Source organism: Vulpes vulpes, chromosome 5 (assembly GCF_048418805.1).
Source record: "Vulpes vulpes isolate BD-2025 chromosome 5, VulVul3, whole genome shotgun sequence".
In the NCBI taxonomy this organism is placed as follows: domain Eukaryota; kingdom Metazoa; phylum Chordata; class Mammalia; order Carnivora; family Canidae; genus Vulpes; species Vulpes vulpes.
The window spans coordinates 33,886,971-33,911,107 of NC_132784.1; the positions used below are offsets into that span (position 1 = coordinate 33,886,971).

At 48.0% G+C, this 24,137-nt stretch overlaps 1 protein-coding gene across 1 annotated transcript in view; it reads left to right on the forward strand.

Annotated features, from left to right (window-relative positions):
* FMNL2 (formin like 2) overlaps nt 1–23,715 on the forward strand; it is a 263,738-nt gene extending 240,023 nt beyond the window's left edge. The window contains 12 exon segments of the mRNA XM_072757816.1: nt 4,223–4,347; nt 5,424–5,626; nt 7,151–7,385; nt 8,469–8,537; nt 8,650–8,730; nt 9,702–9,831; nt 12,088–12,251; nt 13,177–13,278; nt 15,691–15,789; nt 16,119–16,242; nt 18,241–18,366; nt 21,665–23,715. Coding sequence (XP_072613917.1) covers nt 4,223–4,347; nt 5,424–5,626; nt 7,151–7,385; nt 8,469–8,537; nt 8,650–8,730; nt 9,702–9,831; nt 12,088–12,251; nt 13,177–13,278; nt 15,691–15,789; nt 16,119–16,242; nt 18,241–18,332 — 1,424 coding nt within the window. The 3' untranslated portion in view covers nt 18,333–18,366; nt 21,665–23,715.
* The last annotated feature ends 422 nt before the right edge of the window (nt 23,716–24,137 follow it).

Here is a 24,137-nt window from a genome sequence, read left to right on the forward strand (position 1 = left end):
CTGCCCTCCGCTAACCAGGACAGAGTGCGGCATCCCCACCTCGCCAGAAACGACGGGAGGGGCGGGGGGGGGGGTGCAGCGAGAGGAAGAAAATTGTTCTAATGCCTTGAAATAGAGGTTTTGATTTTTGACTCATCGAAGTGATTTTTCACTCTTTTCTAAAATACCACAGGCCATCTTCCCATCACGGAGCGTTTCCCTGGCGTGTTGAATGGCTCTGAGCTTTCCCACGCCATCAGATAATTCTGTGTGCTCCCCTATGCACTCCCTTTATGAGGTCTCTTAGGTCCCCTGAAGAACTACCATCTGATAGGTGTGATCGTTCTCAGAGCCTTTCGTCCAGCGTCTCGGCTGTAAGAGGTTCCCAGATTGCCTGCTCCGTCCCTCAGACTGTCCCATCTGCAGCTGTACTGGGCTGTCGTCAGGACTGGTTCATCCTGGTGCCTGCAGCCCTCTTGGGCACCAGAGATCTGCCCAGAGCAGCCTTGTTCCACACCGGATCTGTGGTGCTTACTTCCTCCCCAACGTCCATAAAATCATCAAAGAAACAAACAACAAATGAAACAAATTTTTCGTTAACACATTGCTCATCACCATTGAAAGTCATGTTCAAAGTAGTCCAGTGACTTTGCGCTACTTTTCAGGGTCACTCCGTATCTCCTACTTTCTTCTAGAACTTTTATTGCTTCTTAAGGACAAAAGTTGAAGGTGTGTCATCGTGGAACTGTTGGATTTTGGAAGGTAAACCGAAGACCTCTTAACAAGCCCCAGGAATCCATTCCATCAACAGGCTCCCCTCAGCCACTGAATATGGAAACCCATAGTTGGCTTGTGGACCTGGTCCACTGGTCAGGCTTTCCGCGGAGCGCCCTGAGAGCACTCACCATGGCAGGTGTCTTGTCTGACACCACTTCCTCCCTTGTTGGCCAAATCTAACATGAGAGTCTCCACTTCATTCACCTGAGCTCCCATCTAGAACTCAGAACTGCCTTGGCACGAAGCTGAGATGTGCAGGTCCGGGGCTCCCTTTGGTGCAGGTCTTGTCCTCTATGGTTATTATTATTTTTTTTTGACCGGGTCCTTCCCATGACTTAATTTAAAAAACTTACAGGCCGTCTTGAGGGGCTCAGCGTTACAGTGCAGAACTCTCCGTTCAGCCGGACACCCACTGCTGCCCTCAGGGTTGCTACAGTTGGAAGTTGTCCCCTTGGTGTCTTACACCATTTTTAGAGGACTGTGTGTGGGATTTAAGAAACTTCCCTTTGGCGCCATAAGTGTCCATTAAACAATTACAAGATGTTCTGTTTTATAAGATCTAAGGATCATAAGACTGTCACGTAGTACATCTTGTGAGATGTGTTGCCAACGTGTTGGGCAACTTCCTCCCCGAACTTAGGAGGCCAGACAGAATCAGGGTGGCCCGGAGAGGCAAGGGACAGAGCTGAGGTGAGACGCTGAGGCCTCCTGGAGCCCAGAAGCCTGGGGCATTGCTAGGGCCTCGGATCCATGGGCAACAGGATGACCTACCTCCTCAGTAGGTAAGCAGGTATGTGTGTGGTGGCTAAGCCAGGGGACCTGAACGGCCTCCCTGATTTTATCTAGTTAAGTTGTCTTTGCATCTTATAAAGAGAAAATACATAGTGTGGGATGTATATGTAAGCGTTAGGCTTACTTCCTCAAATCTGTGCCAGAGCAGTCTGGCTCCTGGTTCCCCGTTGGGTTGCCTGTGACAGACCACGGGGCAGGCTATGACCTTTGCCCTCTCTTTGGGGAAACGCGCTTTGCAGGTTCACAATGAGAATCTGTACTTGGCTGATTATTTTTCGTTAACACGTTGCTCATGTCTCATGGAATACTTAGCACGGCTCAGTACGGCTGTTTGCGAACCACTATAATGAAATCATTTTTCCCCCTCTTCTAAAAAGGATTACTTTTAAAAACAAAATAAGGGAGTCTTCAAGGCAGGCCCGAATGGAAGGGAATTTTTGGCTCCTTGCTCCCTTGTGAAATGTGTCCAAGAAGCATGAAATTCTCTGCTGAGAGTGCGCGAACCGCCGAGTGGCTTGACTCTAACCATATCTAATTTTTTTTTTTTGTATTTTCTTTGTTCTTTCTGCTTCCACAAAAGATGGGCCAATCAAGCTTTTCTGTAGGTTGCTCCTCTCTGAGTGTGTTGAGTGTTTGCCATGTGTTCTGTTGGTCACACTGTGCCTTGACATCTTTCCACTCCATCTTACGCGGAACCATTGTAGTTTGACCCTGTGTGTGTGGGAAGTCTCCCCGTTGTGCCAGGTTTGCCCACACGATTTAGTGGAAGAGATGCTGGCTCTGTAAGCAGGCAGCCTGGATTTCATATGCCGTATTCCTTTCCCCTGGAGAGAAAAGGAGGGTTGTTTTTTTTTTTTTCTTTTAGTTTCATCGTAACTGAATCTAAGGCCTCAGCTCTAGAAGGATTTTAGAGTTATTCTGGGGGAGAACGGATAGTTCCTCCGCATAATGACAGGCTGCCAGGTGCCTCTTTTCCAGGCCCTTCCCACGGGTCTCTAGCTGTCTCCATGGAACACACACCCACACAGAGCCCCTGCCTTTGGCCTGAACGCTGTGGACACGGAGTCCCCGAGGTGACCTGTAGGCCCCATCCTCCTGTCACCACCTCCCATTCCCCCGTTGGAGTCAGGACATCCTTTCTGAAGATGATGTTTTTTGCCCGTGTTCTGATCTCAGGCTTATTCCTAATCTTGGTGACTAGTGAAAAGTAGGATGGTGTAGATGGCTTCACTTTCATGAGTGTCCTGAGGCTGGCGGTGTCCGGGGATGGATGGTGGGCCCCAATGGTGCCGACCCGCCAGCTCAGATTGTGGGAAGATCAGGCACAGCTTCTCCCCTGCTCCCTCTCTCTCCACATCGTTCAAATGCCAGACTAGGGGAAGATCTGTTCCTTTGTCCCACAGAGGACATGGGTTTTCCTGGGCAGTGTGGACCACAAGGAAGTGTGGCAAGCAGTCCAACGCTGTTGGGTGGTGGGGCCTAAGGTGTCGCGGTGGAAAGGCCTTGTTTGGCAAAAGCTGTCTTTCTGTGTTCCTGCATGCTCTTGTGTGGATTTATCAGATGACATTCCTGCTGTTTATATGGCCCTCGTAACTCTGGAGGAATGGCAGGCAGCCAGGTGAAAGCCCAGTGTGTTTGGGTTTATTTTGTTCGGCACCATAGTTCTCCCTCCCTTACTAATGATGACAAATAGTGGAGCTCCCAAAGAGTATGGTGGGCATCCCAGGTTAAGAAGGTACACATGTAGATGGTTTGGGAAGACTTCTTTATGATGTGTGATTAATTAATGGCATTTTAAATGAATTTCATTTTTTTAGTTCCTTTCCCCGAAGTAAGAGGACTTGGCAGTTCTTCACCTGACCCCTCAAGGATAGATCCCTTCCTCTCTATTAAGAGTGTTTTAACTGGTCCATTGCTGCCTTCTAGTCACATGTAGCTGACTCCTAGGGAGAACTTGCTCTCTAAAGAGGGGGAAGGGACTGTGGCCATTCTCAAAAAGCAGTACTAATCCGGATTTCTGAGTTACCCCTTCTGTCATCTTAAATATTTTTTACTTTGAGCTGTTCGTGGCCCTTGGTCTGGTTGGAATGACTCAGCATCAATATAATTCCCATTGTCAAAATCGTCCACAAGAACGTATTGCTCTAGCAGAAAGCCAGCCTTCTTGACATTACATTCCTGGTGGTTTAGACAGCCACTACCTGCAGTCTCTGATCATCTTTTAAAATTGGTTTGGAAATATGTGTTCTAGAACCAAGAATTTAAGATTTCAAAAATCTAGTTCTCGCTCACTAGTGTCACTGAGTAGTCCTCTCTGCTCTCTTCTTAGATCATTAATAATTTTTGCTCCCCAATACTTTGTCCTAAGCATTGTCCTAACACTGTGAGTGTAATGGAGCAATCCATTTGCCTACATTTAAAAAAAATAAAAATAAAAATCAACTCCTGGCTCTTGGAGAATTGAGCACAGTGTTGTATCAGTCAACCAGATAATGACCTCAAATTGCTCCAGCCAAAGCCATGCATGATATTTTCTGTTTTAAAAACACTTGGGCGCCTCTTGCCTGTGTTCCTCCATTGTTAAGTTGTCATCTTCAAGGACTGTTCTCTGATTGTTCTTGAGGGTTATGGGTTTTTGGTGGAATCCTAATTTCATCCTCTCTGACTTCTGTAGCTGTGAAAATTAAGAAGCCAATCAAGACGAAATTCAGAATGCCAGTTTTTAACTGGGTTGCCCTGAAGCCAAATCAGATCAACGGCACAGTCTTCAACGAGATTGATGATGAGCGAATTCTAGAGGTACCTTTCTCATTGGTTGGAAACAAGGAGGGCTGTCTGGGAGCAGAGCTCAAATGGGTGCTCTACGAACCTGGAAATTTCAGTGATAAAATGCTAGTGTTTTAAATGCCTCCACGTAAAGGAAGAAAATAATGTTTAATATTAGAGAACAAAATTGGACACTGTTTTGTAAGGTGGTTTCAAAGCTGTTTTAAAAATTATGTTACGGGGATGCCTGGGTGGCTCAGCGGTTTAGCACCTGCCTTTGGCCCAGGGTGTGATCCTGGAGTCCGGGGATCGAGTGCCGCATCAGGCTCCCTGCAGGGAGTCTGCTTCTCACTCTGCCTGTGTCTCTGACTCTCTCTCTCTCTCTCTCTCTCTCTCTCTCTCTCTGTGTGTGTGTGTGTGTGTGTCTCTCATGAATAAATAAATAAAATCTTTTAAAAATAATAAAAATAAATTAAAAATTATGTTACTATGGAGTGGTTTTGATTATTTTCAGTGGATGCCACAAAATGTGTATCTGACAAAAGCCCTGTGCCTAATTTATAAAAAGGCATAAAAAAGAAAAAAAAAAAAACCTTTATTGAACTCTAAGTGAGTAAGAATTCAATGATCACACTCGATCTGGTTTAATAGATTTTAGTCTGTGTGGTCAGCCCTGTAAGGTAATTAGTGAAAAGCTGCTGAACTGTCCAGATGGAATCCGTTCACTTTAGATGGTCATAGCTGTATGTGTGGCCTAAGCCACGTCATAGCACAAATAGAAGAATAGAGCAAGCCATGATCAAAGGCAAGTATTAAGTAGAAAGAGTAAGTTCTTTGATGCTTAAGAAACTGTCAAAACGGTTTCCCGACTTAATTTTTTTCTGTTTAAAGATTTTATTTATTTACTCATGAGAGACACACAGAGAGAGGCAGAGACACAGGCAGAGGGAGAAGCAGGCTCCATGCAGGGAGCCCGTCGTGGGGCTCGATCCTAGGACCCCGGGGTCACGACCTGAGCCAAAGGCAGACGCTCAACTGCTGAGCCACCCAGGCATCCCTCGACTTAATTTTTAAGAGTAATCCAATTTGCCTGTTTCATCCCTCTCCAGGATTTAAACGTGGATGAATTTGAGGAAATATTTAAGACAAAAGCCCAAGGTCCTGCCATTGATCTTTCTTCAAGCAAACAGAAGATAACACAGAAGGGATCAAACAAAGTGACATTACTGGAAGCAAACCGGGCCAAAAATCTTGCCATAACTTTAAGGAAAGCTGGAAAGACAGCCGATGAGATATGTAAAGCTATACACGTGTAAGTTCAGGGCATTCTGGAAAATTTGATTTTCTGTTGAATTTAGGATAAAAATGAAAATAAGTTATGATTGGTAGATAGCAGAGATATTTCCATAGAAGGGCAAGATAGAAGATAAAAATGGAGCAATTCTTGATATTCGTGTACCGGAGGTTCCCTTTGTTACACACGTGTGACTTCAGAGTTGAATGGAACGCTGGCAGTAACGAGGGAGGCCGGAAGTGCCCCGGGGAGTGCTGTGTCACAGGGACAATTACTTTGGAAGGGTAACAACTGGATCATGACATCGTTTCTTCACTTGGTCTGCTCTCTCGTATGTCTATGGCCACGCATACCTACGAGGAGCGGAGAATCACAGATGCTAAGAAAAGGGAGAGATTGTTTTCTCTGGAGTATCTGAATTCTCTCTAGGATTTGTTGAATACAAATTTGATGGCATTTGTGGAATGATATGATTCAATGCCAGATGCAAATGTGATACAGATGCATATTTTAATTCATAACAATAGGAATGTGATTCCTGTTTCTCTTAGCAGCTTTCAGGAAATTTTACAGTTCAGTTCTTTTTTTATCCTTGAATTGCAGAGGAGGCATTCATTTTATTTACTTTTCTGTGAGAGGAATCTTTCCGTCCTCTTGTGGTCATGATGACTTTCATATATGATAAGGAACAAATGTTTTAGATATATTGGAATGAATTCACTGTAAATTGGTATTTCATAAATTTTGATACAAGATCCTCAGAAATCATTTGTTCAATTTTATGTCCTCTGTCGGGATCATAATCCAATACTCTAGCGTAGCCTATATTCTGTTTTGATTTCTGATGTTAGAACATGATAGGTATTCTAGTTTTTATTCTAGTTTTAATCTGTATATACTGTGCTTATCATGATGGTTAGATGTAATTCTATTATTTTGTTGGACAAAGATTGTCCAGGGAAGAAAATCAAGATTGTAGCAAATACTCCTTTTTTTCAAATTGAGTATATATCCAAAAAGACCTGACATACCTTCAATGGAGGTATGCATCTAAGCCAAAACATCCATTTAGTACAGGCATCTGGATCCTTTTTTTTTTTTTTTAAAGAAGAAAAAATATCCCAGCCTGTTGATTTAATTGAAAAATATTACAGAGTTCACCAGATAGTCTGAAGTTGTGTGTATAATTTCAATCTTCCTAATTAGAAGTACTTAATATGCCTTAAAAACCATGCCCTTGACTTAACCATCGAATGCTTCAGCGTTCCTTCTTGCTCTTCATGTCATTTACTGTTGATTTCTGGAGACTTGGAGCTATAGTAATAGGCTAAAAACTGAGCATGGCTGTTGGGATGAGGTCTGGGTTCTCAGGAAGGACCACTGTAGCTACTTGTTGGCAGCCAGCACCAAGGGGTATCTTCGCAGCTCAGCTGTAGACATCGGCATTTCATTGCATTGGTGGTTGAGGAGCAGGGTCAAATGGTGGTATGGTTGAAACGGTAGGAGATTTTCTAACACTGACCTGTCCACATCTGTTTTCAGATTTGACTTGAAGACATTGCCCGTAGACTTTGTAGAATGTTTGATGAGATTCTTGCCAACTGAGAATGAGGTGAAAGTGTTTCGGCTCTATGAGCGGGAACGGAAGCCCCTGGAGAACTTGTCAGATGAAGACCGGTTCATGATGCAGTTCAGTAAAATTGAGAGACTCATGCAGAAGATGACCATCATGGCCTTCATTGGGAACTTTACGGAAAGCATTCAGATGCTAACTCCAGTGAGTGGACCAACTCTGGCAGGGGAGAGAGTCCAAACAGCTATAGGATCATTTTTTTCCTTTTAAGTCTCTTCCAGAATTGCACTTAACTTCATGGACTCTAAAGACTCCTTTCGAGAACTTTCTAGATTGCGTTTTTATTCTGGCAATTTTTTTTCACATTGCATATGCCAACTAAATGTGAAAATAGTGAATCTCCATAACCCATATTGCTATTCTCCTCCTTAGAATGCCATTTTCTGTGTCTACAGATGTCCTCCAGCTTTCCACTTCGATACATATGCCCAGGAAAATCATTTTTCAAACTTGTCCCCCCTCCCGAAGATACCAGTCCTCTGAATGGGTTGGCAAGACTGAAAATGTTACTTTCCTTTTCTAAAAATGATCCCATATCTTTAATGAACAGGCTTATTGCCTTTCATTAAAACATGATACATTTACTATAGGAGTCGTTTTCCTTGGAACTTTGCTATAGTACATTGTGGTGACGGAGAAGCGGTAGCCAGCCAGCTCTTGTTTCTGTGTGCTAATCTGGCAGAGACTTAAGGATATTGTAAACATAAATATCATAAGTAGTTCTTTCCTAGTTTCTAAATGTTTGTTAATTACTGATTACAGTAGCATGTCTGCTCAAAACCTGTTCTGAGGACTTCTGGAGGGTGATTATATTCCTTTGCTGTTTCGTTTTCGTTCCTGGACAGTTCCATTGATTTAAAAAGATACTGTTGTACACGAATCGAGGTGGTGGGAAGGGAATTGAGTTGTGCTAGAAGATGCTGTTGACTCCTAGCTCTGAGTCTCATTGGTTACAGGTTTTGTGACAAGTAAGTTCTGACATTTCTTCTTTCAAATGCTTTGGGAGAAGAACTTGCATGTAATGATATGGTTACCTAAGACCTAGCAGGACAACTTTAATTTGTTAATGTTGAGAAAAAATAGAATCTCAGCATTAAGCCCTTAAGGTCTAAATGAAGATCTGTTTTCTTCTTTGTTAAATTTTAGTTTCCAGTTAGAGAGTGTCTTATTTTTAACATGTTTCTTTTTTTCCCCCTCCTCCTCTTCCTTCCTTTGAATGGAATCTAGCAACTGCACTCAATTATAGCAGCATCTGTCTCTATAAAGTCGTCCCAGAAACTCAAGAAAATTCTGGAGGCAAGTGAAGTTTTCATTGTATACATGTAGGGAAGTGCTGACTTTTCAGACGCATTCCTTGGGAGTGCTTGGGATGCTGTACTGATGGGTCCGTCTCTCTCTCTTTTTGCAGATCATCTTGGCCCTTGGAAACTATATGAATAGTAGTAAACGAGGAGCAGTTTATGGATTTAAACTTCAGAGTTTAGATCTGGTGAGTGGACTAAAAAAAATACAACAGCTATGTAAGAGACAGGACAGCCAGCAGAGATTAAGTCCCAGAGTGAAGAGTCGGCTCTTGGGAATGGGGGTGGGATGTTTTGATGAAGATCATCCGGTAGTTGGAGGATCAACTGGTATACATTTTCTGGCCTTAAAAATCCTCATGCCTTTTGACCCAGTGTTTCCATTTCTGGGACTCTTTCCTGAGGAATCTGAATTATGGATGCTGTATTTATTTTATAATTGCAAATAATATAAAGATCCAACATTTTAGAAAATTATTAACTATAACAATAGGGTGAACTCTTCTGAGTCATCTGACTTATATGGACAGGACTAGAGGAAATCCTTCGTGGAATCCTCTCCCCCACAGCTGTGTGGGGCTAACGTGGCTTCCATGTGAGAAGGTTGGGCAGTGGGTTGGGTCCCGAGCCCTGGGGAGACACGGTGTTTGGTAGGGGGTGTCCAGTTAGCCCCAGTTCTGGCCTGAGAGGGTCATTTGCTTAGGTAAGCTCAGCTACTCGAGTCATTGAGGCTGAGGAATGAGAGAGCTGAGCTAAACGTGTAGACCGCATGGTTGGAGTCCTGCCCTGTAGGGAGTATCTGCATACCTGCCAGGTGCACACTCACTCCTCTGCTCTTTCACTTGGGAAAGCTCCAAATTGGGGGCTTCCTGCCTTTAAGCCAGGGGAGGCAGATGCAGATGGGGCACTTTCAGGTGGGTAGAGATGCATGTTGGAATCCTCCCTGACGTTGGACGTATCCCTTGGTCGAGAAGTCCTATGGTCACCTACAAGTCGGCGGGCTGGTTTAGCCAAGGACGTGTCTGGCTTGGCCCTCCCATGGAGGTGTTTTCTGCCCACTTTAGGGTGCTGTGCTCAGTTACTCTGAGTGGGAGGACATCGTCTGGGTGGCACACTTTCCATCCTCTTTCTCTCTAACCCACATTCCTTTTGTTTTCAGCTCTTAGATACAAAGTCAACAGACCGAAAGCAGACACTGTTGCACTATATTTCAAATGTTGTGAAAGAGAAATATCACCAAGTGTCCCTGTTTTATAATGAGCTTCACTATGTGGAGAAAGCTGCTGCAGGTACTTGACTTCAGCTTTTCGTGTCACTCCTGAGTAGCAGATGCCTTTCATCATGGGTCCTGGGGGAACCATCCCCCGCTTAACCCCTCTTCGGAATGCCTTTGGAGAGGCAATGGGAAAAAGTCTGGAGCTCTTGGCTGGAATGTGTGGGCCCTGGTGGTTTCGGCTCCAGGGACCTGAGGGAGGCCTCTCTGTGTCCTCTCTAAGGGGTCAGGGCTCCGGACCTGGGGCAGCTGCCCTCTTCCATTCGTTGTCCCTAGTCTGTTGCTGTTGTTAGAGTACGAGCATGAGCACCTGAACATCAGTCCCCAAGAAACACTTCAGTTGGAGTCTGTGCCGTGCTCAGTTGTCAGTACTTTCCCCTGGGGTTGAGCCATAGCAGTTCCGAATTTTCTCATTTAACTCACCGAGTGATTCTGACATAGGTACGTAGCAGTATCCCCGTGTTACGGGTGAGAAAACGGACACATTTAGAGGTTAAATAGCTTGCCCACAGTCACATGGGTAGAACATGATAGAAATAGGATCAGAGCCCATGCTTTCTCATCCGGTGTATGGTCGAATGTCCTGTGTCCTCCAGAGACTGTTAGGCTAGAAAAAGGAACCAAATGCACTTTGACCACAGAGCTGGTTACTTGCTGTGATTCTCACATTAGGATCTTGAACCCCGAGCAGTGGAGGTATTTCTTAAAAATTCACGCTCCTAAAAAAAAAAAAAAAAAAAAAAATCACGCTCCTGGGGCCTACTTCAGACTTAGCAAATCGAATCTTCTTGGGCAAGACTTTCTCTGACTTCCTCAAAGTAAAAGGTTGTTCCTTTTATGCTCTTACTACAGGGGACTCCACACTGCTCTCTCATACAAGATTTATCAGGTTTTTTTTTATGACAGTTTGCATGGCCATTTCAACGGATTTAGGAATATAAGCGAGTCTTATCTATCCGTATGTTTCCCTTAGCCCCTAGCAAATTGCTGGGGGCATAAGTAATGAGCGAGTGGGCAAGTGAGATGACTCGCTGCTAACTGGGGACAGCTGCTCCCAAGGCCCCAGTGGAGACCGAGCGGCAGGTGTGGCTGATGTCTGCGAAGGGCCAGGCGGTGCCTGCTGTGACCCACTCGCGCAGGGGGGGCAGGGGTTTTCCTCCGTCCAGGTTTCACGTGGCCCAAATTAGGGATTCTTTGGTGTCATGATTCTAATTTTTAAGACGTTTAACAAATTTTTGTGGCGGCCATTTGGCGTGGCCCAAGTGAGATTCCCCAAAAGTGTCCCTTGAAAGAAAGCCCATTGGGGAATCTGACGAGGCTGCGGTCCTGGTGCTGAGCTGTGTCCTGTGTTCTCTGGGGCCCGGGGAGTGGCCGCGATTCCTTATATTTTCGCCCCTTGGTCCAGTTGCCGCTCCGCTGCCCCGGGAGCCTTTCCCGGCCCCTGCTGTGCCCTCGCGCTGTCCTCAGCATTGAGGAGTCAAGTTGAGTGGGACGGTGAGTCCCGCAGGGAACCCAGGGGCCTTGTTGTGCAAGTCGCCCAGGTGCAGAGCTGGGCCAGGGACTGGGGGACCCCGACTTCCTGCGGCAGGAATATACCTGCCCCGCTAGGCGGCCACTGCTGCCCATGGAAGGGCCGGAAGGGCCGGCGCTGGGAGACCCTCCTGAGGCAGGGGCGGCCTCCTCCACAGATCCCACCTGTTCTGGTTGCTCAGTAGCAGCACTGGACGCCCACGTTTAGATGCTGCCCTCTGCTGGGAGAGCCCCAAGTGCAGACGAGGTGGAAGTGCAGGAGATCTGGGCTGCCCCCTGCCCACCCCCCCCCCCACCCCCAGACCCCCAGATCAGGATCCCCGCCCCCTCCGGTCCCCCAGATCAGGATCCTCCACGCCTACAGGCCAACCAAAGGGTTATCAGCCCCTGTGAGGGGGATGGGATAGTTGGGTATAATCCCGGGACTGGGGGGGCCCTGGTTGTTCTCTGAAGTCCATTTCAGCCACCTCCCGGCTGTGCGACCTAGAGCAGGCCACGGAAAGAGGCTGCTGTTGGCGAATGTGGCCAACGGTGCAGAGGAGTTCATGCTTCTGTAGAAGCTAGTGCCGTGCAGGAGATGAGCGCTAGCAAGTTATTCATACCATCAGCTCTTCGCTCTGATGGCTGGAAGCTAGATCTCAGGCCCTTGGAAGGGACCCTGGGAATCCAACGAGAACCGGGCTTCCGGGCCGGACTCACTGTGGTTTTGACCTCCCTGGGGACGTGGCTGTCTCTTCTTCAGTCTCCCTTGAGAATGTTCTGCTGGACGTCAGGGAGCTCCAGAGGGGCATGGACTTAACCAAGAGGGAGTACACCATGCATGACCACAACACGCTGCTGAAGGAGTTCATCCTGAACAATGAGGGGAAGCTGAAGAAGCTGCAGGATGACGCCAAGATTGCACAGGTAAGCGTCTGTGCCCCAGCCGCTCACCAGGAGATGACTGGTGCCCGCCCTGGCTCTGCGGGAAGATCGTCCTATCTGCTGCGGGTAGACTTCCTACGTCACTCATGACTCCTGTGGGCGAAATCTTTCTGAATACTGTGCCCAGAAGTGCCCGTGTTCTGTTCAGGGTCCTCTTCTGATTTAGTCTTCAGCCTCTTCTCCGGAGGCCCTCCCTCCCTCTCCTCCCCCTTCCTCTCCTCAGCCCCCTCTGTGCGGGTCCCGTGTCCATTTCAGCCAACATGTGTCCTTCTCGTGCTTAGCAAAGCACTGTCCTTCCCAGTGTATTGGGTTTCTGTAGGCCTTGACCTTGAGATCCTACACTACCCGGGAGTTAGGTGGACACACTCGGAGAACAGCCCGAATGGACTGCATGCCGTCCTAGAGGGATGCGGGCTGCGGGAGCTCGGAGCTTGCTGAGTGCTGGAGCGGCTCCCGGTTGAGGCTGTCTTGTGCCAGGAAAGAGTTGAGACGGAGACATGAGTGTCCCTAAAGCGGGGATGCTGTAAGGACATTGAAGCAGTGAGCCAAGGTGGTTTTAAGGGGTTCTTGCACGGTTAGGAAGGTCTTGCAAAGGGGTAATTCCTCACATGTGTGTGCACGTGTGAGACGGTGTGTGACTGTGTGTGGAAGTGCATGTGGTCCCAGAGAGGAATCCTGTGCGACGTCATTGCCGCCTTCTGCTCACCTTTGCCTAGGCATTCAGAAGGAATCCGAGGGCCCAGAGGGTCGTGGGGGAGTGAGGGGGCCGGAGGAGAGCTGGGCCCCCCCGCCTGATCCCCCCACCCCGCTGGGTCCCCCCTGCTGCTTGCCACTGCTCCTCCCCCAGGTGTAAAGTTCAAATGCTGGACCTTATGAAACTTTCAAAGAGGAGTTTGCTTCTTTACAGGATGCTTTTGATGACGTGGTGAAGTATTTTGGAGAAAACCCCAAGACGACACCACCCTCTGTCTTCTTTCCCGTCTTCGTCCGGTTTGTGAAAGCCTATAAGGTAAATAGGGTCCTTTAAAGGCTTCCTTGCCCGGCTCCTCAAGCAGGTGTCCTCCCAGAGCCTGGCCTGAGTGTCCACTGTTGTGCTGAGGTGTCCCCAGGCAGGTCTGGCGGGGAGAGGCAGTGACAGTCGCAGGGTCCTTGGCCTGTGATGCTCCTTGTCCCCACCAGCCAGGCCTGGGGCTCAGTCCGAAGGCAAAAGCTCTGGGCCGCCCTTTGGGGCAAGCGAAGAGCCTCCAGGATCATCACTGTTCTCTCCCGTGGGCAGGGGGAGGACTTGGGAACTGCTTGGAGGGAGCGGGCCGAGGCGGGGCAGCCTCCGTGTGTCCTTCCTGGGCCTGGCATCCCGCAGAGCCGCGCTTCCCAGTGCAGCCTGAGAGTCGGCACCGGGAAGGGTGGCTGCCGCTGCGTCCTCCTCTGCTCCCGCCACGGCCCTTCCTTTAAATGGGACATTTGCCACAGTCCGGGGCCGTGCACCGGAGGCATCTGAGCAGGCCTGATGGGAGGGGCAGGGAGTCAGAAGCAGGCGCTCAGGGCGGACACCTCACTGGCTGAGCCACCCAGGCGCCGGGGTGGTCTACATTCTTGAGAAACACCCTTTTGGGTGGAGTGGGTCTCTTCTCTAGAACCATCCTTTGGCCTTTTCCTGAAATGCAGGTTACACTGCGTAACTGCTGGCATGGCCGTGGAGGGGTGATACTACAGGCCGTGTGCAGACGGGGGGATGGACCCGAACCCAGGGCAGAGGCCATGTGCCGGGGGCCCTGAGAAGGCCTCGGCCACAAGCTGTGCCTCACTGCTTCTCCGGGTTCCCTGCTGCTGATGCCACGTAGCGAGCTGCAGGGAGGACTCGGGTTCTTGTCATGTGCTGGGACCACGTCCTTCACATAAAAGATCAGGAGTCTAAGGCCTATAGGGAAAATATATGCTATTTTTAAGGTCGTATAATACGAGCTGGCAAGTGGGTCTCTGAGCCAGGGGAATGTGTAAAGCCAAGGAGAAAGGGAAGGTTCCTCTGTGGTCCATGTGGGGTGTCGTGTGCCCCTTCCACGCTCCCGGGCCGGATGTGGCCCCGCGGCGGCTCCGTGGGGTGCTGGCCAGGTGGTGGGGGTGTCCAGCGTCCTACTGGGCCTTGATGCTCCGTGCGTGACTCCCAGCCTGACCCTGACCTCAAGACTTTCTGGGCAGACATCGGGGTTTTAGGATCTCCTCTCTCCTCTCCCCAAGTTTGAACCAGACTTAAGGTGACAGTGAAAGGGTTCAAAATGTGGACTCCATTCCCGACGATGGTGCACGGAGGGGTGCTGGTGTGTCATCGGCGAGCTTCTACCTCAGGCCTCCCTTGCTTGACAAACGGACCGCTTCACGGCCAGACCCTTAGAAGTGTCTTCAGGGAGGCTGCCTTCAAGACAGGGGGTGCCCCGGAGGGCTGAGCTGGGACGACCTGCTGTGGCTTCTTGTCCCAGACTCGTCACACTCGTCAGTCTGTTGCCCGTGGGAGGAGCGAGCTGAGGGGGGAGCCCGGAGAGGCTCACCTGGGTGAGACCCCGAACCAAATGAGAGGCAAGTGAATGGAGGTTTCCCCCAACAGTGGGCAAAAGGAGAGGAATCTGAGCTCCTGCTTGTAGAGACAGGTACAGGCGCGTGGGCAGCTTCTAGAAGCAGGACCGGCTCGCGTGAGAATCCTAGAGCAGGGCTGCCAGGGGGTCGCTCCCCCGCACCTGCGGTGGACTGAGGCCGGGCGGCAGAGTGATGGGGCGGGGGCAGAACAGGACTTCTGGAAAGGCCCGGGGCGGTGGCTGGGTCCTCAGGCGTTGGGTGCGGAGCAACAGTGAGTCTGGGGCCGCGTCCATGCAGGCATCGTGCAGGCCCTGTCTGCCCCCCCCCCCCCCCCCCGCCCCGTGCACTCGGACCCGGTCACCGCCGCTCGCTAAGAACGACTTTAAGAAACCCCGGCCACATTGGGGATCCCTGGGTGGCACAGCGGTTTGGCACCTGCCTTTGGCCCAGGGCGCGATCCTGGAGACCTGGGATCGAATCCCACATCAGGCTCCCAGTGCATGGAGCCTGCTTCTCCCTCCGCCTGTGTCTCTGCCTCTCTCTCTCTCTCTCTCTGTCTGTGACTATCATAAATAAATAAAAAATTAAAAAAAAAATTAAAAAAAGAAACCCCGGCCACCACCTGCGGGGCGACCCCATGGTCACGATGTGGTGTTCGCGGGGCGAGGCTCCTCCGTCGCAGCCGGGGGTGCTGACCCTGCGACCACACGTGCAGGGAGCTCGGCCGCGTAGTCCGTGGTAGTGCGGGCTGCGCCCGTGCCTTCCCCTGTGGGAAGAAGGAAGAAGAAAAAAAGAAAAGAAACCACCTGGTCGCTGTCACTCCTGCTGACACAGTCTTCTGGTTCTTTCCCAGCAAGCGGAGGAGGAGAACGAGCTGCGGAAGAAGCAGGAACAAGCGCTCATGGAGAAGCTTCTGGAGCAGGAAGCTCTGCTGGAGCAGCAAGACCCAAAGGTCAGAGCCGTGGCTCCCGGGGCCGCGTGTCCCCGGGCGCCCAGGTGACCGTGAGGCAGGCCGGCACCTTCATCCCTGTCCTGTGGCCGACGCCACGAGGCTGACGGCTGTTTCCAGCTGCTCTGTGGTGTGGAGCCACCCTCCTCCTCTTCCTCCTGCTCCTCCTCCTCCCGAGCAGCTTTCTGGGCTGTTCTCTGGGCAGAGTTGGGTGGTGGCGCCTGTTTTGGGCCAAGGCTGCCTGCTCGCGGTAGAGCACTGGGACCCACTGGGGGTGCCTCAGGCCTCCGGTGCCTGCTGGCCCCTAATCTCTGCCGGTCCTGTCTCCCCAGTCTCCCTCCCACAAGTCGAAGAGGCAGCAGCAAGAATTAATCGCAGAATTAAGGCGGCGACAAGTGAAAGATAACAGACACGTGTACGAAGGGAAAGACGGTGCCATCGAAGATATCATCACAGGTAAAAGCTCTTTCCTCCTGTGGCCCCTACAGACCCCGCTGAGCCCCCTGCGGCCGACTGCTTGCACCCTTGCTGCTGCGCGGTCCAGGGCTCGCAGTCCTTCCAGTGACTTTGTTCGGATCCGGGACCATGCGGCCAGGGGCTCTGCTGGTGCTGGAGGTGTCTTTCGGGAGCCTGGGGACTCCCGTCGGAAAGCCCAGCGCTCCCTGAAGACCTCTCTCCCCTCATCCCCGGAGCCCTGCAGGTTGCACCAGGCTCCTCTTCCCCGTGCTTCTCCACGGTCTTGGATGCGCTTCCCTGCTCCATTTCCTACCTTGTGGCCACTCCTACCCACCCGCCCGCCCGAGTAGTGGATCCCGTGGTCAAGACCCCCGCGGGGCCGTGCGCTCACCACGGTCGGTGCAGGCTTTTCCTGCATGTTCTTTAAAAGCCTTATTATTCATTCAAAGTAACCGAAGAGAGTAGGAAGTGAGGAGCTAGTAGGCCGGGGGCCGTCTGCTGTGAGCGACCAGCGCCTGACCCTGCTTGGCTCTCATCTAATTAAGTCGTAGCCTAAGACAGTGGCAGTGGCTGTGAGTGACTTTCAGGTCTGTTGCATGTGAATCGTGCTCATTAGCTTCCAAGACCCTTAACGCTCCTTTATGGTAGAGAATTTTAAAACTATGCAACGCAGAAGTGCAGGCAGCAGCAGAGCAGTTCATACACCCATCAGCTGTTGAAAGTTTTCAGCTCGTGCTGTCTTGTTACCTGTCTGCCTCTCTCTGTTCCCCGTCCCCCAACCTCGGAGGATTATTTTGAAGCAGATCTAAGACCTGCAGTTTCATCTGGTTGTATCTCCGTAGGTGTCTTCAAAAGATAAGGACTGTTTAATAAAGCAGAGAAACAGCCAGAGTATCATCAGCACACATCTCCAAAACTAACGACTTGTTGACATCGGACGTGCGTTAGACGCTCCCTCAGCTGTCCTCATTTTTTAAAAAAATATAAATAAGAATTTTGACTTCTCGTTTTTGGTTAATAGGATCCCAGATGACCAAAACCACCATTTTTTTTCTTTAATTTTTTGTTTCACCCACTCAGACCCAGGGAAAGAAATAAAATAGGTAAAAAAAAAAAAAAAAAAAAAAAAGATAAATGAGTTACTAGCAGGAAGTCACTAGAGCGTTTCTGGCCCAGAGTAGAGGTCTCCGTTGGCGGTGGCTAGGTCAGTGCACTGCAGGGAGTGTGCGTGTGCGTACGGCGCACACACAGCCGGTGCGTGCGTGCCTGTTCGCTCTGCAGGGCCTTGCACTTGGCCCCAGGGAAAGCCCCACTGCTTAGCACCTCTCCTTGTTTCCCCTGCACCGAGGGAGAAGCTCCGCTCCGAGCGAGACTGGGAACCAGTCTTTTTGGGCTAAGCACCTATTAGCCTCAGTGCTCCGATAACTTGTTTTTTTAAAGATTTTATTTATTTACTCATGAGAGACACAGAGAGATACAGACACCCAGGCAGAAGGAGAAGCAGGCTCCATGTGGGGAGCCCGACGCGGGACTTGTTCCGGGACCCCCGGGGTCACGCCCTGGGCTGAAGGCGGACGCTCAACTCCTGAACCGCCCCCACCCGGGGTCCCTGTGCTCCAATAATATTAACCTGTAGGGAGAGAAGCCTCTAGGCTCACAGAGTAAGGTTTCCTTTCCCATCGGCCTGTTCTCCGTTGTAAAACGAGGGAGCTGTACACTTCCTATTTGCCCGACCCAATCGTTAAGCTACTGTTGGAGATGAATGAATATCTGCTTACAGATACTATTGTTTTTACTCTCTTTAAAACGTTTTCCATTTTCCACCCACCAAGCCCCAGACTGAGTGACTCTTTTAGACTTTATGAACTCACTTGGGTATATACTGCCTCTCCCCTTCCCCAGGTATGATTAACAAAGCACTAACCGTGTACTAACGTGATAGATCTTGGCTTTTTACTCTCTTCTGTTTGTCTTATTTGGCTGTCATTTTCGATGCAGTGCTGAAGACTGTGCCCTTTACTGCTCGCACCGCCAAGCGTGGCTCTCGATTTTTCTGCGAACCTGTTCTCACTGAGGAATACCATTACTAAACTATTACTCTTTCTCACCTGATGCTCTTAAAAGGTTGCTACAGATTTTTTTTGACCTCTTATGTCCCCTGTATGTGTGTTAGGGCCATCCCAGATGCGAGCATGGAATTGCCATCTCCACCCCGTCATACTTTATGTCACTCTCACACTGCATGGTTTTGCATGTCAGTCATTACTGCCTTCTCACGGCCACTTTCAGTTGTCAGTCCACATGGCTGTTGTGGTCTGCGTGTGAGTTAGTGGACTTGATTGTAGAAATTTTCAGGAAAATAGTAGAGAGCATTAGTCTGAGACCGTATTAGGATCAGCTAGGTTGTTAGAAGACTTTTGGGCTAATGCCTTTGAACACAAAATGATAGTCGTTAGTGACAATAACTACTATACCCAACATGTATTGAGCACTTGCTGTGTTTTAATAGGTTTACCGATACTAAAGCAGCAGCCTCTCTGCACTCGATGAACGTGCTCTGAGTTACAATGAGCCGTATACAAGCGCTCAGCAATGCAGAGGGCCCAAAAGTTGAAAAATGCTTTGCAGAAGGAGCTGTGAACTACACGGTTTGGCCTCTCTTAACTGTCTGCTACCGTCTATAGGCATCATCCACGGTATGACGGAGCTCACAGGACAAGCAGGGAGCCCTTTGGACATAGGCGTCTACGTTCATATAGGGAATCCGTAGCTTTATACTCAGCCTCTTTTCCTTCTGAGTTCAGCGGTCAGCAGTTCCACGCTGGAGCAAGGCTGTGAGGCAGAAAGTGAAAACCAAGGCTTTTGGAGCTCGCCAGAGGCTTCTCTCATTCTCACTTCTTCGCTGTGACTCTGTTCCAGGTCAAATCCAGGGTATTTCTCTTGCGATGAGATCATATCTGGATCTACTGCTTCGGCCAGGATGGTGGCAACCAGAAATACTAATAGCAAATACCTCTTACGTCTAAGGGGAAATGCCACTGTTCTTAGGCTTTAAAAAGTCCCAAAATTTTCAAGAAGTGACTACCTTTCAAACAGACTTCTCTGTAGTGCCCGGTTGATTAAAAAGGGACAAGGGAATCACATACGCTCGTTGGAAATAGCCATCGTTCAGCGCCCCTGCTGAGACTGGCATGGAACAGAGGTCACGTGTGTTTGTGGCATTAACTCCCGTGAATGGCCCTTGTCATGTACGTTCTGTCTCTGAGGACATCAGAGAACATGGGGTGCTGTCGCTTGCCCTGCAGCGTGCTCTCCCACCAGCGCTTACTAACAAGGCTAGACACTGTCGCCTCCTCGGCTCATGTGCCTGTCAGCCTTGCTGCTGGACTGTCTGTTGTTCTGGAGCCAAACTTCAAAGCAGCTTGGATTTGGGTGGTCAGAGAGATGGGTGGGAAGACGTTCGAGGTTTCCCTTGTTTATCTAACTCCTCGTACATTAATGGCCTCCCACTCTCTTCCTTGGTTGGCTAACATGCCGGGTATGTTGAGCACTAAGTTGAATTGCTTTCCATTTTCATCCCATTTTTACTTAACCATCATTTTGTGTTTTTGTTTTTTTTCTGTTTAGCCTTAAAGAAGAATAATATCACTAAATTTCCAAATGTTCACTCGAGGGTAAGGATTTCTTCTAGCACACCGGTGGTGGAGGATACACAGAGCTGGCAAGCATCACTTTTTACTTAGCTTCCTCCTCTCTCTGTATGCAGATCAGTGGTTTCAGTGTGTGGCCGAGGGTGATCTGGGGAGAGTCCGACAAGGGAGAGGTCTCTGTAGCCTCACGTTCCACGATGTGGGTCAGAGACTCTCCGTTGGACCCTGGCCAGCTTCCACGTTACCCAGTGTGATGGCATGGGCGAGGGGATTCGCGGATGATCGTACTTGCTTCGGGTGCCGGGCTGTCCTTCCCCTACCCTTCCCGTGGCCTTCGGGTTAATCAGTTAAGCCGTTTTGATCTGAAGAAGCTGAGAGCAAGTCCTGGCCGGGGAACCTTATCTGTGGCCTTTGAAGACAGATTTGGATCTTTAGAGCCAATTGTTCAGAAGAGTCAGAACTCAAGTCACTGCGGATCCTCAGCCAGAGCGGAATTCTGATCTCCCCTTACCGCTCTGTGCCGGGAAGCAGAAGCTTGAGAGCATTGGGACATGTAAATCATTCTTCCCTTGAACTTAGGAGGAGTAGGGCAGGGAGACTAACTCCGGCAAGTCCGGAGTTTGTCCAGGTGGGGACAGGTTGGTGGGGACGGGTCTCTGCACTCACTCAGCTCATTTGTTTTTGCCACAGGAAAAATTGGGCCCAGTATTGGCAGACCCTTCAGTTTTCCAAGGGAAATCAGAAACCCTGTTTTTTATAGTATCTCTTTCAAGACCAGGAAACTGTATTTAAAAGTGTAAGTTGGGGGCTAAGCATTCTGTAGGCCAGATATGGCCCCTTGGCTCCAGTTTTTAAGCTCCTGAATAGGTAAAAATAATAGATTCAATCTGGTTTAATTCTGTTGTTTGTTTCCCCTTCTGATGATCCCCATCAAAAGCAGCTTACCTGCTGGTGAGCCTGCCTACCTTAAGTGTTCATTAAGAAAGCATTAAGATTGCTTAGGTAAAATAAAATACCTTTGTCCATCCCACTTTATTCTGCTAGGACAGTGTCTGCTTGAACCGATAATGCAGTGGTACATTCATTCAACAGAGCATTTTTTTTTATATTAGGCATTTTAAACATTCTGTGCATTTGCAACACAAATTGGAGAATTGCTAGAAAGCCCATACAACTTCTCCCCTCCAGTGAAAAACTGGAGATACTGTGTGCTGAGAGACCATGTACAGAATGGAGTATTCTCTTGATTTGGTGATTACTTTCATTCAGAGGTTGACTGAGCACTGGGTTTCGCAAACTACAGAACAGACCTCAGCTAATACTAATTGAACACCTCTGCCTGCAAAGTAAGCTTGATTAAAGTTCCAGGTAAGACAGGATAGAGCAGTTGGTTTATTAATTTTGTAGTTTAAAGTTTAGTGCAGTTATTGATGTTTAGGTCTCTAGGGGGGGCAAAAACAAAACTAGACAAGTCGCAGCTTTTTATAATTGAAACTTTTCAAAATAAGACCCAGCTAGACTCTGGCCAGTGACAAAACAGTTGCCTTCCCTATACATTTTTCTAAAAGTCCCAGAATCCCACCAGTATTACATCCTGCTTTGTTTAAATATTGAGGGCAAAGTTTTTGGCTCAAATACTCCAGTGAATTCGAACGGCCTGTTAGCTGACTCTTCCACACAAGCTGCTTTGATTGGCTGCCAGCTGACCTTGTCTTGCTTAGACCGGGGCACGGAAGGTTGCAGTTCTCTCATTGGTACTTTCCTCTTTCCAGATCTTAGAAACCAACCCTACAGACGAGCCGATGCGGTGAGGAGAAGTGTCAGGCGGCGCTTTGATGATCAGAACTTGCGTTCTGTTAATGGTGCCGAGATAACCATGTGAACCTGAGACCTGCCTGTAGGAGTAGAGTGTGCGTGTGAACGAAACTTTCCACGTGAATTCTGTGTGCTACCATTTAACTGCAACTTTGAACGTTGATAAAATATTCTAAGGGCTCAGATTTAGCAGACGCATAGGAATTTAAAAATGACGGGCTCTCCTTTCAACCTTTAACAAGTGCCTAAAAGTGGAAGTACCTGCTCAGATTAATCAAAGCAATAGGGTTTGATTTGATTAGGTATCTTTTTACACCAGTATATTATCCAGTTTTTTAACCAAAATGTAAATTACATGATCTGCCATTGTGATTGTTCCATGATGGCACACCCTGGTCTCCTGATAAATTGTAAATAACGGATGCATCTGCTGTGGGTTTCCTTTGCTGAGATGTCTTTTAAGGAATTTTGTTTCAGACGTATACCCATCAGCTTTGTATTTTGCAACATAGAAGAAGGAACAAGTCACATGAGTAAACTTCTGTCCATAACCAGGCCCCAGCAGAGTACACAAGGATGCACTGCAGTGGCACAGGAGTCACTCGGCTGTCTCGTTTGAGGTTCTACATGGCTGTGCTAGGGTAGGACGCCCCCCCAAGAGAAGTTCATCGGCATGAAGGCGAGGCTACGATGGATACACATTTGTGTAAGATTTACTTGCAGTACTGTGTTCTTCAGCTAGAGGCAGCTTCCAAAATAATAATGCAAATATATTTATTAATTAGCACTAAAATTAACATCTCCGTAATCAGTATTAGTATTTCTGAGGACCATTATGGGCCAATCCTGAGAACAGAAATTGGTGCCTTGCTAGCCAGGGAGAAGTTCACTAGCTCTGCCAAGCGTCCAAGGCCACTTCTGCTAGCTAGTCCTGAGAGTTAACCTTGCCTTACTCTCCTGACAATCGCAGGTTTCCCCTCCCTTTCTTCTTCCTCCTTTTGTAAATTGGAGAAGATTCATTTGGCCTCCTGTATCAGTTAAATTCTTGTGTTTCCCAGATTGCTTTATTGCAATTAAATTGCTTGAAATACTCACGTTGGGACTAAGCTTACATGATATGTAATGGGACTAAACAGCCAACTGGACCACTGTTATTTTTCCTTCCTCTCTGGCAGGGCACTTGATCCATTCCAAAGTCAAAAACTGGACGAAAGCTAATTTGTACTTTTCATAACATACATTCTGCTTCCGGCTTACCTTCTTGGTACATTACATCAATATATTAATTGTAAAGTTTATTGTATAGTATTTAACCACTGAATTTCTTGTTTTACGTTGTGCTTATGTGAACTCCTTGGTGAAGGTCCCATTTTCCTTGGATAATGTGTAGTTATATGATCTTTTTAAATGTACAGATATTTTGCTATAAAATTGGTGCAGTTTTTTATGGTTTTTACACTTTAATTCCCACTTAAGCCTTTGGGTAATATTGTAAATATTGTTTAAAAATGCATCAGCCTGTGCTATACAATCTGAATGTTATTTTAACTTATAGTTTCTTTTTTAATATATATATTTAACTACAAGGACAGTTTAGGGATCAGTTACATTTCACTTTAGCATACCTATTTACAAAAAATTACTTTTAAAAACTGCCACCTGCTAGCACATTTCCATGAATGTGTACTTTAAAAAGAACATGCCAAGATTTTGTCTGTCTCAACACTGATTTTGATGAAAAAAGCAATTTGACCATGATGCAACACAAGCAGTTGGCCCTTTATGACAAGCAGCTGTTTTCCAAAGCTCAGTGCTAATCATATTGAAATAATTGCCTATTTATTAATCTACAAATAGACAATAATGTTGGCATGTTCTTTGCTGTTTATTAATGGGCCTGCTTCTTAGCAATATTAGAAATGTTTTATAAAAAAAAGCAGTTCATGTTACTTTTCTGGTCTTTTCATGACATATGAGCAAATAAACTATTTACACTACTATCCTGTAATATGTTGTAGTCTTTCAGTGGCATACTTTAGTGGGGGGTGGGAGGGGTGACTGGGGGCTTACTTTTATCTTCTACGAAGTTTTATCTTGCTGCTTGAACTCAAGATACAAACTCTTGATCACACGTATGCAATGTAAGAACCTAACAGATTTTGGTAGTGAGGGATCCATGTCCAAACTTGTACTTAAAAATTTATTGCTCCCAGAGGAACACTGATGTTTGGTGAAGACATTATCCTCCCCCACCCAACCCCAGATTTGTTTTAATGAGGATGTATACAGATAGGTAACATGGGCATCGCTTGGAGGTAACCCTGCACCCAACAACCCTGTTGCTTCGCAAGGTTCATGCAAGCAGTGTGGCCTCCATTGCTCAAACATACTGACTTTTTTTAGTAAGAATTCCAAATCATCAGACTGTGC